The 17323-nt window shown below is 41.8% G+C and overlaps 1 protein-coding gene across 3 annotated transcripts in view; it reads right to left on the minus strand.

The window, feature by feature from the left end:
• Nucleotides 1-3995: 3995 nt before the first annotated feature.
• The window catches only part of BMPR1B (bone morphogenetic protein receptor type 1B), a 412007-nt gene continuing 398679 nt past the window's right edge, over nucleotides 3996-17323 (minus strand). For all 3 annotated transcript variants that reach the window (XM_042984157.1, XM_042984155.1, XM_042984158.1), the window contains 3 exons: nucleotides 13216-13391; nucleotides 9681-9811; nucleotides 3996-7864 (listed from right to left, as the gene is read on the minus strand). In XM_042984157.1, the coding sequence (XP_042840091.1) occupies nucleotides 7739-7864; nucleotides 9681-9811; nucleotides 13216-13391 (433 nt within the window). In that variant the 3' untranslated portion in view covers nucleotides 3996-7738. The remainder of the gene's footprint in view (nucleotides 7865-9680; nucleotides 9812-13215; nucleotides 13392-17323) is intronic.

Genomic DNA, 17323 nt, shown 5'->3' on the forward strand with positions numbered 1-17323 from the left:
GCCTGTGTCATCCACCTGCTGTTCCCTTTGGAACAGTTCAACTGCAGAAGTGTCGGATTGAGATTTTGTGCTTTGTCATTTTTCTTTTGGAAACACGACAACACAACTTTGGCTTTTCAGATACGGAACACTTCTTTTGTTGTTGTGGAGTTCCCTCTTGCTGTATCTTCTATGCAATTCCTTTTCTAGAAAACCCCTGGTGGAGGAGTGCTCTCTGGGCATCCCGTCCACCATGCCGCTGTGTGGTGAAGGTGAGGGATGCCGGCTCTGGGTGTGCCTCTTCTCTCTCCCTGCTGCCTCTCCCCATTTTTCCTGCAGTCCCTTGGTTTGTAAATTGCCTGCATTTATTCTGTCAGCCAACATGTACAAAATGTAAGAAAGAATTTTTAAACAGGTAATAAATTATATTTATAAGCAACAGAGTGCTACCTCCTTTGTTTCTTCATAACAAAACACTCCTGTGTGAAGGGTCACCCTGCGTTTCTTTCGGACACAAAAGCCCTTGGAGTCCACAAATATGGTAATCACAGCCTCCCTTGGGGACAGGATGAAGGTTCTGGAATCAGTGTTTCTCAAACCTCTCTGCACATTATAATCACCTGAGTAGCTTTAAAAACCACTAGTGCCTGGAGGTGCCTGGGTGGCTCAGTTGATTAAGTGCCATACTCTTGATTTCAGCTCAGGTCATGATACCACAGTCATGAGACCGAGCCCCGTGTTGGGCTCCGCGCTGAGTGTGGAGCCCGCTTAAGATTTATATTCCCTCTCTCTCGCTCTCTCCCTCTCTCTTCTCCTCCCCGTCTCAAGCTCACTCTCAAAATACACAAACACACCACTAGTACCTGGCTCCCAACCCTAGAGGTTCTGATTTTATAGGTCTAGGGGGTAGCCTGGTTGTCGAGAGCTTTTTAATGGCCCCCAGGTGATAGTGGTGAGCAGTAAATGGGGAGAACCAGTCTTAGAGCAGCATCAGAAGGTCCTGGGGACCTTGTGGATAAAAAGAATATGGGGCTCTACCCCAAGAGACCTGATTTTAAATGAAATCAGTTGTTTGCAAACAACTACGCTAATCGGTAGGGCATGAAAGATGAGCCCGGTAACACAGGATGCCCAGAGCTATGGCAAATGCCACCGGTACAGGACACCCCGTCACCCCTTTAGAGCGAGCCAGCAGAAGGTTCCAAGCGTGCGGTGGATGATGGCCATGAAACGAGTGGAATCAAAGGCGGCTCCTCCCTTAGTGAGAGAACTACTTGGAGCCGTGTCCTTGGACGGATTGCAATCTGCCCACCCCTGCTCAGCTGGGATCACAGGAGTGGATGACAATTGTACCAATGCTGAGAAAATGCCCCCTCCTGAGGCTTGGGAGACAGTGACTTCAGACAGATTTAAAGCTGGGGTCACAAACTCAAATGTTTGTCAGACTAAGGAAGTAGTGACTGTGTGTAAAACTGGAACCTCGGGAAAAGAAAAGGCAGAAGTGGGTTCTATGGCTGGACTAGAGATTTCAACTCCATCCAAAAAGATGAAAATACAGGGCCACCCGGGTGGCTCAGTCGGTTGAGCGTCTGACTTCAGCTCAGGTTCATGAGTTCGAGCCCCACATCGGGCTCGCTGCTGTCAGCGCAGGGCCCGCTTCGGATCCTCTGTTCCCCCCTCTCTATGCCCCTCCCCCGCTTGCACTTCCTCAAAAATAAACAGACACTTAAAAAACAAAGATGAAAATACAATTAAAGAATCAAACGGTACTTCTCAAAGAAAGCACAGGGTGGTAAGACTCCCCCATGCCGTCCACTGACCCCTACTCTGGAGCGTTGGCAGCTGGGATCCCTGTTGGGAAAGCTGAACCTATGAGAGCTACCAAATGAGTCTGTGAGGGCGCTGACATGCGACCTGGGCTGGGGACACTACGGAGCTCTCTAAGGCCTGGCCTCCCACTGTATCTGTCCTTCTGGGCCAGCACACAGGCACCAGGCAAAGAACCTTCTTCTGTCCCAGAGGTCCTGCAGCTCAGAACCTAGGGTAGAAATTACTTTCCAGAAACAAAAGTCCTTCTAAGAGTGGGGTTGTAACAAATGACTTGTGCCAAGAGAAGGTTCTGTTCTCCTGAGCTGGGATTTACTACCCATCTCCCTTCAAGTCCCATGCATGGCCATAGCATATAGAAGTGGGGCACAGAGAGGGGCGAAGAGGTGTGCCCACAGTGAACTGTGAATTCTTTAAACATCGCTAGCTTATATCCTGTTGAACTCACGTCGGTGAGGAAAAGCTTCTGCTACGTGCTGGGTGGGGCCTTCACGTACTTCACAAATTCATCTCATGTGCTTCTCATGAGAGCCCTAAGCAGATGGGTATTTTTATCCCATATACAGGGGAGAAAACGGTGCTCAGATTCTATACTTCCACAGAAGTGAGAAAGTGAAAACCACGGAACGTGAGCCAAGTCGATCTGAATCCCAGTGCTGGGATGAATTCCCTTGGCCCAAGTGCAGCTGGCTAAATGCAGCCAGTCACACGAACACTTTGGGGTCCCTGGTAACTAAGGGAGTATTCTTATACTGTCTGTGCCCAAACGATCCCGGGCTTCTCTCCTGACCCAGTCTCCAACGGATCCCTCAAAACTAAACTTTCTACCTTACCTGCCAAGATTCACAATCCAAGCAGAAATAACCCAATCCTTTCCCTCTCCCTTTGCAGAGGGCTTTCTCTGGTCCAAGGGGACACCGTTTCCAGGGCAAAGGCAATAGCCTCCTTCTTCCATACCCCACGTGTCACGGCTGGGAGGAAAGATGGGGTGTTTGTCATTCGCGGCCCTTGCATGGAACCCACTGCTTTGTGCTTCAGCCTACCAGGCCCGACCGGCCTCTGTCCGGACTCACTGCCCTCATAGACCATCCCCCATTTTCCTGTGGCCCTGGAGAACTTGGCCTCACAGGCTTCCTTTCCTTAGACTGCTACCATCCTCAGGGGCCCCAGGATCCATGAAGACCTATCCAAAAGCCTTACTGTTGGGTTCTTCTTTCGGTATCGATAATCTTGTCCACTAGCTAAATCCCTGCACTCCTGTGACCGCACCCTCCTGCCCGTCCTTAGCCTTGCTGCTCTCTCTCTGAAGCGTCATGTGGACTGCAGCCCCTGTCACTGCTGGTACACCACCCCAACCCCGGAAGGGTTCTCTGTCCTTGGACCTAGTTTCCCTCCACCCACCAGCTGCCTCCTCTTCAATCCCTTCTCTGGGCCACGTCAGCCATCTCCCTGGATGGTGGTGATCCGCGTTTTGCATGATCCATGACTACATGTGCCCGAAAACCTTCAACCCTGAGTGAATGTTTGTTGCAGGCCCCAGGCCTACGCTTCGGGACTGACAGAAACCACACAGGAAAGTGGCACCATGACTTTGTACCGCCAGCTAATATTCAGCAATGGCTGAGCGCTGACTTCATGCCGGATGCGTGGAGGGCTTCGTCTTCAGGATGGCGTCACACATTAGGTAATATTATTCTCAACTCGAAGGGACAGAAAAGGAGTCTCTGTGAGGTGCACACAGGTCTGTTGTCACACAACTGAGGGTATGAGAGGCTCCACACAGGCCGCCTGGCAATCCACAGCCCACCCTCTCGGCCGCTAAGCCACACGGTCAGTCCCATCCGCGAACCGGGCCCTCAGCGCTGCCTGTAACCATCTGGCTGCAATTTTCCACGGCGCAATTTTAAACTGTCTCACTTGTCCTAAACCCCTCACTTCCCTACCTTGCCTCTCGCTCTCAACAGATGACTGTGCCTCCTAATTACAGAGAAGACAGAAGCCATCAGACCATTTATCTCGCTCTCCCGCCACCAAACACATAAGCTTACCTGCATCATTTTCTTCCACGGCTGCCTTCCCGCCTGTTACAATGTGACATTTTCAAAGATGGAAAACAGGCACAAGTATAAGATAACAGACATGTTCTTTCCAAGGGGATAAAGAATCCATTTTATTTCAGTGGGGGGGGGGGGGGGAGGGGGGAATGTTAAAACAAAGCCATATACAATTTGTAACAAATACAATTGTTTGTTCCCTAGTCCTGAATAATTACAGTATATACAAATTCAATAAGGCACTGGTTCCCCAAAAGAACACAAATGAATCTTCTTTTGAAACAGACAGACAACAAAACCCCTTATATATTGCCAACTTTTCTCCAAAAAATATGGCATTGTTCTTTGTTTTGTTTTACAAGAGGAATCATAATTGCTAAATTAAACCACTTCTGATGCCACTTCTTTCATTTCCACTGCTATGCGACCGAGTTTTCTAAAGAGATGTAACTGCAGAACTATTCAAGTTTAAAAAAAAAAATTGCCTTCAGTGCCTTCCCGCTCACAAACAAAGAGGAACCAGAACAGACCAACGGCGTAAACCTCCGTAACATCTAATGACTATGCATGACTCTAGGAACACGAAATTCTGTCGTTATTCAGTATTTCCTGTACCTGAGTACACAACAATCGAAATGTGTCAAGGAATTCCCTGGAAACAAAATCTTGGCATGTTTTCTAAGAAGCTTTATGTTTGAAGAATAAACAGAACAGTCTCTAGTGGCCTGTGAGCGGTGCTGTCTGGCAAGGCCAAGCCCTGTCTCCTCATACACGACGTTCATAGCACTGTCACTTGTGACTTAACCAACTACATGCTTTCATAAATAAATATTATGTTTCATTTAGTACTTTATCATCCATAATATTTTACTCTCTAATCCACATAATGGAGTTGTGCCAGACTCCAAACTGAACATAATATTTATATATACATATATATTTATATACTATATACACACATACATAAACTATAAACCTGAACATCTTAGCATACAAAACTCACATTAGCTAGCAACTAATATTTTAGGATTCCCTTGGAGGGGAGGGAGTGATTAGAAGAAAATCTTAGTCTTTGAAATAGTCTTGAAAGGAAACAACTGACTACAGTAATTTTCAGGTTCCCACTTATTCTATTGAAAGACAAAAGAAAAAAACAAAATTCACTTCTGAGCTACTAAAAATTTAAAAATCAGAAAGTATGATTTGGAAGTGAGTAGGTAGTCCCTTTAAGAACAATTTAGTATTCCCTAAATAAGGTGGGTTTGGGTAAGATACAAAGAATAGTCTACTCATAAATAAATGCCTATCTCATTGAAAGACACTAACAACTAAATGGGTCTTTTTAAATATATCAAGACTAATTTTTAAATGTTCATAGTGAGTAAATCAGGTTGAGGATTAGAAAGCAAGCTATAGATTTTTCCAAAACAACTAAACAAATAATATAGAAGAAATTTGGATACTATTTTAATTTCTTCCCATTCTTCATTGGAACCAAGTCCCCCCTACAAATCTAGTTTACTTTCAAATCATCACCTCCCCACAAAGTATTTTGATTGAAGTTACCTATGTATAAAAATTTACCAAAAATAACACACATTTTTATCTAAGAGGTAAGCCCAACCTCGCTTAAATTTAGGGAAAATCAAGAAACACAACTGCGTCCCCACTCAACGGGCATCAATGTTTGCTTATTTGTTTGTAGATTATCTAATTTAGAGGCACTGAAGTTTCTCTCCAAGGCTCAGATGATTATCACACTTCATTGTACGCACGCATTCCTTCCAAGCTATCACAGGGGATACAATGTGACCCAAGGGAAAGGAACCTTTGGGTTGCGATTCAGGTGATTTTAATCTCACTAAAAGCAGCCTTCTGATTACAATTCTATTTGGAAATGAGTGTTTTTAATCTGGCAGAAACAAACATTGTTCCTATTCAAGGGTTAAGAAAATCTTCGTTACACACAAAACGCGGCTCTAAAGCACTGGGAAGAGAATGCTGACTACAGAACACTCTTTCTCCTGATGTTCTCCCCAACTGTAAGCACAGCTCACAACCACTCTGTGCTCTAAGACGTTTTCAGGTTGAACAAGTCACCAGCTGCAGGCCTACTCCAGAAGTGAGGAGAACATTTTCTCATTTTTCATGCAGCTGTCACATTTTCAAACACCCTCCATCCTTCAGGCACCAACTGGTGAAAATGTGTTATAAAACACTGCCCCCTGGAGTATTCTGGAAGGAACGTCGTGTTTAAAAAGACCAAGAAGTACTTCCCCAACTCTTTACTAAACACTGCAGAATCTCTAAGAAACAAAAGAAAACCACAGTAAGGAAACGTAGACGGATACAGGTGAGAGGGGTGTGCACAATTTTAAGCTTTATGTTCCTGTTGCTGAGGAATATTGGCCCTGTCAATGATCTGACTCACGTTCCTCAAAAGTTCAAACCCCACAGAGCCGAGTAGGTGAGGAGATGCTTTGCACAAGTGCCACAGAGAAGAAAAATAAATAAATTAATTAACAAGTGAACTGAACATCATGAAAATAAAATAAACTGAGTCAGCACTCTTAAGACGTGAAATTATCATTTAGGGTGAGTATGCTCGATCCATATCTATCTTAGAATAATAAATCACAGCAGCCATAATATTTTGTGCCCTCCACTTGCTCTCTTCTGCTGTCCCCTCTGGAGGTTATATTTCTACTTTTAAATTAAAATTTAGTTAAATTAATATGACATGCTTTCTCTCCTTCCCTTCACTCAGACACAAAAGAGACAGACAACAACAAAAAGAAACTGTCATTATCTATATACAAAATAAGACAGGCATACTTTCCCTTGTGCTTCTAAGGCGGGCTTTCCTGCACAGATAAGAGACAAGCCATTTGCACCCCCAAGCCTCATCTTCTACCTTACTGACATATTTTTCTTACAACACAGGAGCAAAATTAGCTCTATTTTAAAGAGGCTTGTTTACAACAAAACTGATGGCAATTTTATGTAATATCGATCCTTTCGTTTGAGAGATCAAAAACATGCATGGGTCAGTTCTCTGCACCTAAAAACAGCTCTGTTTGTGTTTAATGAAAAGGAAAGGATTTTACCGTGACAGAAACGCCTTAAAAGAACCAGAAACACAAAGTGGTTCTAAAGAAAAGCATCAACACTTACTACTTCTCACAGAGTCACATGAAACCTTCATTTGTTCCATATTGTCTGAAGCTACGAAGGGTCACCTGCAGGAACCCCCAAACGAGGTCCCAGACAGGTGGCATCTGTACCCAGGTGCATTCACATTGCTGTGGCGGCCCCTAAATTCAGGGCTGGCCAAAGTGGTCTGAGGAGGCAGAACCGGGGAGATTTTCAGAGGAGTTCCACTCTGTGTTCTCCAACTTCACAGACTGTCTCTTGGTTTGAAGAGTGCAACAAAATTATACTAATGGAAAAAGGTATTTTAAAACTTGCCTTCCGGCAGAATTTCTGGGAAGACCTTTTGTTGTTATTAAACTATAATAGTAAAAACCTTAAAACATCTACATTATTTGTTCTATTTTGGCAAAATTAAAGCATCTTTTGAAGAAAAAAAAAAAGGGCAATCCCAAAATACAGGGCTTTCTTAGAAAGCAACACGCGTCATATCTTGAACAAGTTACCCAAGCGGTTTCTCCCTCCTACAAACAGACACGGTAAGAACGTGTTTCTGGGAACTTCTCTTTGTCCAGGCTGCTCCCTGAGAGGTGAGGCTGAACCCACTGGGAAGCAGGATGGTGTTCAAGGCTTGTACTCTGGATGCTTCTGGAACAGCTTTTGCTCTGCCCACAAACAGAAGAGTATCTACTGGCTTTCTCAAGAGATGCTTGTTTTTTCCCCTCAAATCAGAGTTTAATGTCCTGGGACTCTGACATTTTGGCTAGTGTTTTCTTGACGCGCAGGGCGGTCAGTCGTGATGCAGGATTGTGAGCCCAGCATTCCATCATGAGCTTTCCCATCTGCCTCAGACACTGTGGGAAGGGAAAGGAAAGCTGGAGTAACACGAGACACAGGGATTATCAGCAAGGTGGCCATTTCATATCTGGCTTTTGGTCTGAGGCTTCAGAAGTTTGAATATATATTTTTTTATTTTTTTAATGTTTATTTTTGAGAAAAAGAGAGAGAGAGCGAGTGCAAGGGGGCAGGGGCAGAGAGAGAGGGAGACACAGAATCCGAGGCAGGCTCCAGGTTCTGAACTGTCAGCACAGAGCCCAACTCGGGGCTTGAACCCACGAACCGTGAGATCATGACCTGAGCCAAATTCAGGTGCTTAACCAACTGAGCCACCCAGGCACCCTGTAAATATAGTTTCAAAAGATACTCCTAAAAGCATGTAGACAAAATTCCATAAAAAATTCTTTTTTCATACAAATTCTAAATGACTAAAACACATTTTTCATGTATTCCTTATGACAGTAGCAAGCAGGTGGTTTTGCTGATTGTAGAAGAGTGTCTTTGAAGTCCGTATTAAACAAATACAAAAATACCCAGGGAGTCTGTGTTCCACTCCACACTCCTACATTGTTTATAACACTCGATGAGCTTAAATCTTTTATCTAATTCCATACTATTCAAACAAACATGGTTATTCCTAAATCACAGCTGTCTGCTACAATAAGAGCATCGCACTGTACCATTTAACAAGATTAATGACCTGTGCACAGCCTCGCTAAAACTTTCTCCTGTGTTCTCCTGTGCCACATCAATTATTGGTCTTCCTGTTGAAAAGCACAATTTCACTTCATTAGAAATCTTCAGTGAAGGGATTCTGAATAATACCAATGCCTGTAACCACCTTCAAAATAACAGAACTCCAGGATCTCATAAAGTTTTCTGCATAGCTCATTGGAAAACATCTGCATTATTTAGCATTTCAGTAATGAGACACAAAAACAATGAACCAAGGATTATTTTTAAATGCATTTAACATTCAAGAATTAGTTTATATACAGTGCTCTTTCCATTTGTTGGCACTGGCTTTGGTACATGTTTGGTGGGGTGGGTTTTGGGAGGGTTACTTTTTATTTCCCCCCTGGGGATGCTTCAAACTCCTCTCTGAATGTTCCAGCCTGCCTGAGCACTCCAGGACTTGGTGAATTTACAAGCTTGGAGCATGGATGGAGAGGAAGCGGAGGAGGAGATGAGTCAGGAAATGCAAGGCCACCTAACTTGCTTCCTCCTTCTGAAGAGCTGCCTTCCAGACCTGCTCAGGTCTCATCACTGTCCTCAGAGCCAGGCTGAATATGGGTTTGTTCAGACTGCATCATATCATGGCCTGTTAACAAAGGTCCGTGGCACAGTTGGGCAGCTCAACTAAGTCAACTAGTATCCCTTCAGTGTAAAGAAAACTAGATTCAGCAGATGCCTATCTTTTCTCTCCTCATGATGAGAGACTGTTGCAGGCTGGTTTGTCATGGAGAAAATCATGATGCTTTAAAGACACACACACACACACACACACACACACACACACACACACACAGAAAGAACATCCTTTATGCAAATGTCAGGACATCACAAACAAGTGAAATAATGTGTACCCACTGTGCAGGCTAAGTGTTAACCCAGTCAATATAGTTTAGAAGTAGCAAAAGCAAATTGGAGAAAAGAAACAGGTAATTTAACATACTACACTTAGCTCCACATAAATGACTGCAGTGAAGCACCATTTCTGTCGCCATCAAAACAAAGAAGGAGGATTCCTGCAGTGAATATACAGAATTTCAGCAAAAAGAGAAGAGTCTATTTAGAAGTTGGTCATAGCCACCTGTTTACCTCAAGCCTTACCTCATCACTGCTCCACCGGTTGGGGAATGAGGGACGTAGCTTCTTGATGCACACGATCTCTCTCATGTCCTCGTAAGAGGGGTCACTGGGCACCAGATCGTGATAGGGAAGCTGGTATTCTTCCACTATACCTGACAATATGAGTTGTTTTTGAACTATTATTATCGTCACTTTCTATGAGGTAGACCTAAACGGCCAACATGCAAACCGTTCTCAAAAAGTTCTGTCAGTACTAAAGACAAGTGTAGGCTGAAAAACTGCAAAATAAGTCTTGAAAAACTACATGTGCCCCAATGACACTTAATCTAATTAAAAACATAAATAGAAAACCTAATGAAACATATTATTACAGGTTTTTTCTAATTTCCCAAAGCTAAGTAAAACAAGCATCTCAAATTTATTTCCAATTTCATAAAGGGTCTTGTGTGCCAAATTAAAAAAAGAATCTATATTAAATCTCAATGCAAACTTGGCAGGCACCTCCCAAACTCATACCGCATAATATGGGACTGTTTCTATTATTGCAATATGAGATTATGAATCTCATAATACATTTGGCAGTGTGTCCTACTCGAACAAAATGGGAGATTTACATTTTTCTGCTTAATCATAAGAATGCACTTTTCCGCACTTAAAATTCAAAAAATTATACACACCTAAAAATACTAGCCATGATTTTTTAGGTGCAAGAACTGTCTGATTTTTAATTATTTTCTCCTTTAAATTTTCTGTGTTTCACCCAACTTTCTCTAAGAAATGCATTACTTTGAGAAAAAAAGAGGTATTGCATAAAGGAGGGTTAAGATACAAATCTATGTCATCTTAGGAAAATGGCACTTAGCGTGAGAAATTCTGTTTCATTTTTCCTGGTATCTACTTTCTACCTTATTCCTTTTGTCCTTTAGAAAAGCAGGCTACTTATATCTTCTTTTCAGTCCTATCTGATTAACTCCTCACAATAATTACCAGCAGCCTCTGTCCTTAGAGGATACTGCTCTGAACACTCTATGTGGAGCACCTTTCCTCCCCATCCTGAATCATCTATCACAGAAGCGTAATTGCTTTTATCTGAACAAGATGATACCGCCAGGTTGGCAGGTTATCCAGTGCATCATTAAATTCGCTGGGGTTTACTCTGACAAAAGCAGGAGTCTGTGTTAGGCCCTTTCTTGCAAACTCAAACCCATATATAAACCTAAAGGACGAGAAGGTTCAGCAGTTTCCTCAGACCATTCCAACTCACTGTCTTGTTCCTCGCTGAGACCACAGAGCATGACTGTATGTGTCGTCTACATTAACAGTTCCTTCCATTGTGTTTCATCTCTATAGGAGATACTGAAAGCACAGGGTCTAAAGCATAGGGGATACTCACACTTCATTTGAGTTCTTCCTCTTTTTCTAATTCTTAAGACAATGGCTCTGGCAACACCTTGAGGGCAAGGGCCACGTCTGTCTTATTCATCTCATATTTTCCTCAATGCCTAATGTTGGTGTCGTTATCAACATGGTGGTAAGCAAGTATATGTACCACAGCAAACTCAGAGCCAACCACATAAAATTATGAATTAATCAAAGTCTATCTTTGAACTATAGGCCTTCCTTCTTTCTCCTTATATGCAATTAAGTTATCAAAACTTCCGTATTAGCTGCCATTTAATGGTGTCTGAAACCTCAAAAATTCTTTTTCTTCCCAGGTTTAGAAGACCTACATCCAGATGTATCTAGGTCACCCAATAGTCCCTAGACTAGAAAGACAAGACCAAAACTTCCACCATCTTCATAAAGGAAAGTGTTGGAGAACAGAGTTTTGTGTGTGTTTGCCTTTCTGGAAAGAGAAAACAAACTCACTTATTAGGAACCCACTAGATATCAGGCATGTAGGTAAGTATGCTGTATAACTTATTAAATTTTTATAAACATGTTTGTGAGGTAGCATTATTACCCACATTATCCAGATGAGAAAAGTCGGTTTTGAGGGATTCAGTACCTTGCCCAAGGCCATACAGTTGGTATGGGGCAGAGCTGGGACTGGAATGTCTCTGACAAACATATGTCAATCTCATAAAGAGAAAAGGCAACATTTTAGTACCTCTCAAATCTCCATAGGCAAAGACAGACCTAGTAAAGCAATTAATACCGTGCTGTTTTTATAAGGCTAACTTGTTTTTAAGCTGAGAATCATTTCTCCTGTGTTCCAGCTCACAGGCTTCCAAATACAGGTTTCCCGTGGACCTGTTTGCTTTAGATGTTCAGGAAAACATAATTAGAGAAGTAGTCTTGTAGTCTACTTACCACTCCTCCAACTTCTACAAACCTATCATAAGTGTAAGCATAGTATTCAAAAATAGGCTCATCTACTCTTTATACATCATGAACCAAGGCACAGTTAGTTAACTTCTATTTTGGTTTGCTCTTTTCTTCTTCGTATATAATGTTAGGAAACATTTCCTATGTCAACTTTCCTTTTTGCAGTTCTCTCACTTTAGAGGGAACGTGTTCTATTTTAAATTAAGCTTCTAATAGGCTCAGAATTCCCAGAGTGATGAGAAGGCATTGCATCGTGATCTTTCCACCAAAATCTAAATGCCTGTTGATTAACTGTTTCTCCTCTATATTTAAATATGAATCCAAATAGAAGTTAAGCCCCTACCCACCAAAATGAAAATTTTAAATAAGAGCTAACATGTATTGAAAGCTACTGATGTACCAGGAAGTTTTAATTCTCTTTAATTCACCTCCTTCTTAAGAAGAGAGAACTGGAATCAAGCTGAGTAACTTGTCAAAGGTTCACAGATAGTAAACAGCAGGTTTGAGAATGAACCCCAGCCCCAGTGAAGTGTTCTCCACACTTTCAGAAGCATGGGCAAACTCAGGGTTTCACAAAAGTGAGTTTAAATTGGCTGTGATGAGCAGCAGCACGGTCTCTTACCAAGCACAGCCATGAGAGTAACCATAAACAGGGTACTTGATCATGAAGAGCCTAAGATTCAGCTTCTCGCCTAAAAAGTGGTGGAATCTATTTAAAGACAGATGATGCAGCAGTAAGCGAGATACTACACGCATTAATAATGCCTCTGAATATTTAGCAATGTCTTGTGTTGTTTTACTAGGGAATCCTTGTTTGTAGGAAACTTATCATGACCAGTAGTAATACTCTTATGCTTTCATTTCCTTTTGATAAAAACTGATGTTTTCAAACTGCTTTATGAAGAAGAACTATAGAAAGTCAAGTGTGGGGGGAGGTTAAGAATGGGTGTCCCACCCCACATTTCTGTCTGTACCTTAATCTGCGTAGAGGAAGCCACAAGGAATGGGGTATTGGAGTTGGGGATGGGGTCCAGCAGGTTGGTGACAAGAAGCTGGAAGGAGGCAGTCCGAGATGATTCTAAGACGTCAGATATCACTTACTGGGGGGACTGTGACTGTATCAACCGAAACAAGGTAGAAAATAAAAGGCAATCGTGGACAATATGCTAACTCCGATCTCTGATCAGAAAGGATCTGTAGTAGATCCAACAGCATCACTGTTACTTACCTCCTGATACACATCTCCTAGCAACCTCCCAGAGGATGAGTCCAAAACTGTACATGTCAGCCATAATGTAAGACTGAAAGTGATTTCTATTTAAGCTCTCGTCCAACACTTCTGGGGGCATATAGCGTTTGGTGCCAACTCGGGTGTTGGGTGGTATGTCAACTTCATTGGTATCACTGAGGAAAAAGGAAAGCAAAGCCCTATCAGCACTGAGCAGGACCAACAAATGACAAGTTGAAGGGATTCCTGAACAGGGTTTTAGCGAAAGGTGGGAAGGGATAGCCTTTCACAGAATAACGTTTCCCTGAAACTTATGTTTTGCCAGGAGTTGTATTATATATTCACACGTAAAAACCCAACGAAGATGGCAGAGTGAAGCTACGACATACAAGGCTGCGTTGCCACTGGATCAAATATACACTCAGAATAATTGCTATATATCTATTAAAAATGCCTAAAATATCTTCTTCCCCTTCATATTTTAATAGCTTTGCTCTGAAAATTGGCATGAGCACATGCCAAGGTGGTTCGTTTGAGACAGTATTTTTAAAACCAAGTGTCGCGAGGTTTTTAGAGGTGCAAACAAGTTAAAAAATGAGGGAGGAAGAGAACCAACAAAGACCTGAAAATGTTTTACTCTGATAAGCAGGATCTACAACATGTACTTCTTAATAAAAGGAGGAAAGGAATAACTGAACATAGTATCAGTAGGTGAATGAAAATTTCAGGACGCGATCCATTCACCATGATGTCCCATAGACTGGGAGAAAATTCACGATGGGTGGACACCAATCTGTAGAATGGCACTTGGGAACCACTGCCTCAGTGCTGCGAGCTGCAGCCGGAGTTCTGAATGGAGATGTGTAAAGTCAAACTACTGTTGCTCGATAGGCTGACAACTAACCAAGACGAGGTATGTAAAATCGCGACCAGCACAGTCCGAAGCATGTATCAGAGGTTAACTAGTATTCTCTCAGCAGACACTAGTGGAGCTAGGAAGAGCAATAAACCCCAGTTTTGGTGAAGAAACTATTAAACAGAAAAGACACAAAAAGTCATTGTTAAAACTGCCATTTGCGGGGGATCGTGGCTAAACCCGGCTATCTCCTAATTCCTAGGGAACGTGTTCTCCTTTTCATCACACTCCACTGACTCTCTAGCAGCTACGTGTTATTTCTATTCCATGAGGAAGTTACACAGAGCAAATATCACATTTATCAGGCTGGGTCACAGGCAATAACCCCAAACTTGCCCGAACACTACTGGCTTTCAGAAAGAACCTGTGGCTTTGATCTCCCTGCCTCCATCTTTACTGTCTACAACAGAAACTATGCAGTGTCACTTGGGAAAATTTAAAGGGTGGCAGATGTCTCTCTGCAGATCTCCAAACTGTTAACATTTACTAAAACGCATAAAGCTTCATCCTTAGAACCATTTTAAATTCATTTCCAGCTAAAAGCCTTAATATAAAGCTATTGCAACAGATGGGCCACCAGTATTCTCATTAGGCCCCTCAGGATCTTCTAGGAGCTACTGCTCTGAGAAAGCCTGTTTGTTTTTAAAATAAAAGTTAAAGTGTAAATTTTTAAAAATGAAAATAAATAAATTTACATATACATGCATATATATATATATGTGTATATATATATATATATATGTTATATAATATATATTAGTCTGTAATATAGACTTGGAAGAAAGTGAGCCAAGAAGCAGCTTAATGATAAAATGAAAAATATCAGATTTCAAAGATGCCACAAAAATTCCACTTTTAATTATACTGACATCTCTTCTGTGAGCACATAGTAGGTACTTCATTAATGTGTTCTAATTTATGATTTTGAATCATTAGAGGAAGACAGTGGTGGGCCTGGGTAGAGAATTCTGGTTTCTATACAAAGAAACAAACATGGGGGCTTGCAGATGGAAAGAAACTGGTAAAGGGCCTAAATTATATTCCAGAACGTGGACTGGGAGACGAAATCAAGACCAGTCTTATCATGGGCCCCACAAGAGTGTATCTGGGCCAAAGATATAGTGACCACACTTGATAAAGATTTTAGGCAACTCCTTCCCATTCTTACTCTTAGCTTCTTATGCTTTATTTGGATTTGCTAGGTCAGGAAGGGCTAACAGAATGTCTGACATGGAGACAATCTATTGTAAACTGAAAGGTAATAGTCACTTGATGACAGAATTAAGATTTCTGATAGGTAGACTACACAGAGTTCATCTCTACACTCTCATTCCCTCAAACACTGAACAAACATACAATCAAGGATTTGGTTGGTCCGTCAGATTCCCAAAAAATGTGCAGGCTTGGCACGACTGTCCCCTCTCTTCCTTCCTTTCCCCACCCTTCATGTTTCCCTAGTAGTATGTGAATAGATACCCTCCCTCAGAATATCTGAATAAGTATCTGTCTTCCAACCTAAAAGTGTAAACTCCTTGAGCCCTAACTATCTACCATAATCATTTCATAGCCCTAAAGAGAATTGTCCTGATCCCTCTCCATTCACAATGGGCTGTGCACATGGTTGGTAAATAATACACTTTAACTGAAAGAAAGAAAAGGCCAGTCCACAGTAAACTTTGCTATAGATACTTTAAAGAGAAATATAAAAAAATCTCTGGGGCACCTGGGTGGCTCAGTCGGTTGAGCGTCCGACTTCAGCTCAGGTCATGATCTCACGGACCATGAGTTCAAGCCCTGCATTGAGCTCTGTTCTGACAGCTCGGAGCCTGGAGCCTGCTTCACATTCTGGGTCTTCCTCTCTCTCTCTCTGCCCTCCCCTGCTCATGCTCTCTCTCTCTCTCTCTCTCTCTCTCTCTCTCTCTCTCTCAAAAATAAATAAACATTAAAAATATTTTTAAAAAATCTCTGTTGTATATAGACCATAAAATGAGACATTACCAATATCTAAGAGGTTAAATAAAATTTTGTTAAGCAAAGTAACGTTGCAAAAGATTACTGTTAACCTAATGGCAAATGCCTTCAGCACTACACTTAAATGACAAACACGCCAATTATAAGTACTTCATATCAAACATTATAAAGGGGCAGACCCTCCAAGACATATATAGCTCCAGCCCCTCTTCACTCAGGAGTGTTTCTATATTGGAAAGTAATTAAACTGCAGCTCTCTCTCAGGTTTTCAGTAACGTTATCTTAGCTGCTCCCAAATTAGGGAAGAGAAAAAGTAAGTTTGTTCATCTTCAAGACCAAAAATAGAAGCCAGGGATATTGACACTGGGGGAACGAGAATAAAGGAAGAAAAAGAGGCCGTAAGTAGAGATTCTTACATGCAGAGCATGTAAGAATAGGGGATAAAGTAACTGAAGGAAGGGGTCAAGGAGGAAGAAGGAAACAGGAAAGGTCAGGGCTCCTTCAGCTTTCCCTGGCTTCCTTTTCCATGAAGGGGCAGTTCATGAGAAAAGACAGATACTGTACAAGGAGGGCAGAGTCGGAGAAACGAACTCTAAATGCACAAAAGAATCCTCTGTGCTGCAGCGGCCACACGTACTTGTGGTCAAATCACAAAATCACTCAGAGCAAAGATAAATACCAACTTCAGGATACTAGCTACTTCCGGGTCGGGTAAAGGGGAACAAAATAGGGAGCAGAATGAAAAGGGCTATCTTCAACATTGCATTAAAAAAAAACAAAAAGACTAGATAAAAATAAGGCAACTTGTTAACTTTGTTAACATTATAACAATTGTTACATGAGTGCCTTATTATTTTTTATACTTTTCTGTATATATAAATATATTTTAATTAAATATATTATAAAGGAAAAGAATTCAGCAGGGTAAGGAACAAGAAAAATGTACCTTTCAAGGATTAAGGGATAGGCTGGAAACATAAGGCTCTGAAGAGCAAAAGTGGACCAAAGTAGAGAAGATGAGTTTCTACCAGGAAAAACCAAAAACATTCCATCAAAAACATGGGTGCCACATTCACTGTAGAGGAAAACATGATCTCTCCTGCCTTCCAATGGAGAAGAGTTAGAAATATTTGCACAAAGGGCTCATAACTGAAAAACTGGGTTTAGAGAACTACAGGGGTAGATATTTTTACTTACACTTTAATAATTAATCCTTCTACT

Source organism: Panthera tigris, chromosome B1, assembly GCF_018350195.1.
Source record: "Panthera tigris isolate Pti1 chromosome B1, P.tigris_Pti1_mat1.1, whole genome shotgun sequence".
Taxonomy (NCBI): domain Eukaryota; kingdom Metazoa; phylum Chordata; class Mammalia; order Carnivora; family Felidae; genus Panthera; species Panthera tigris.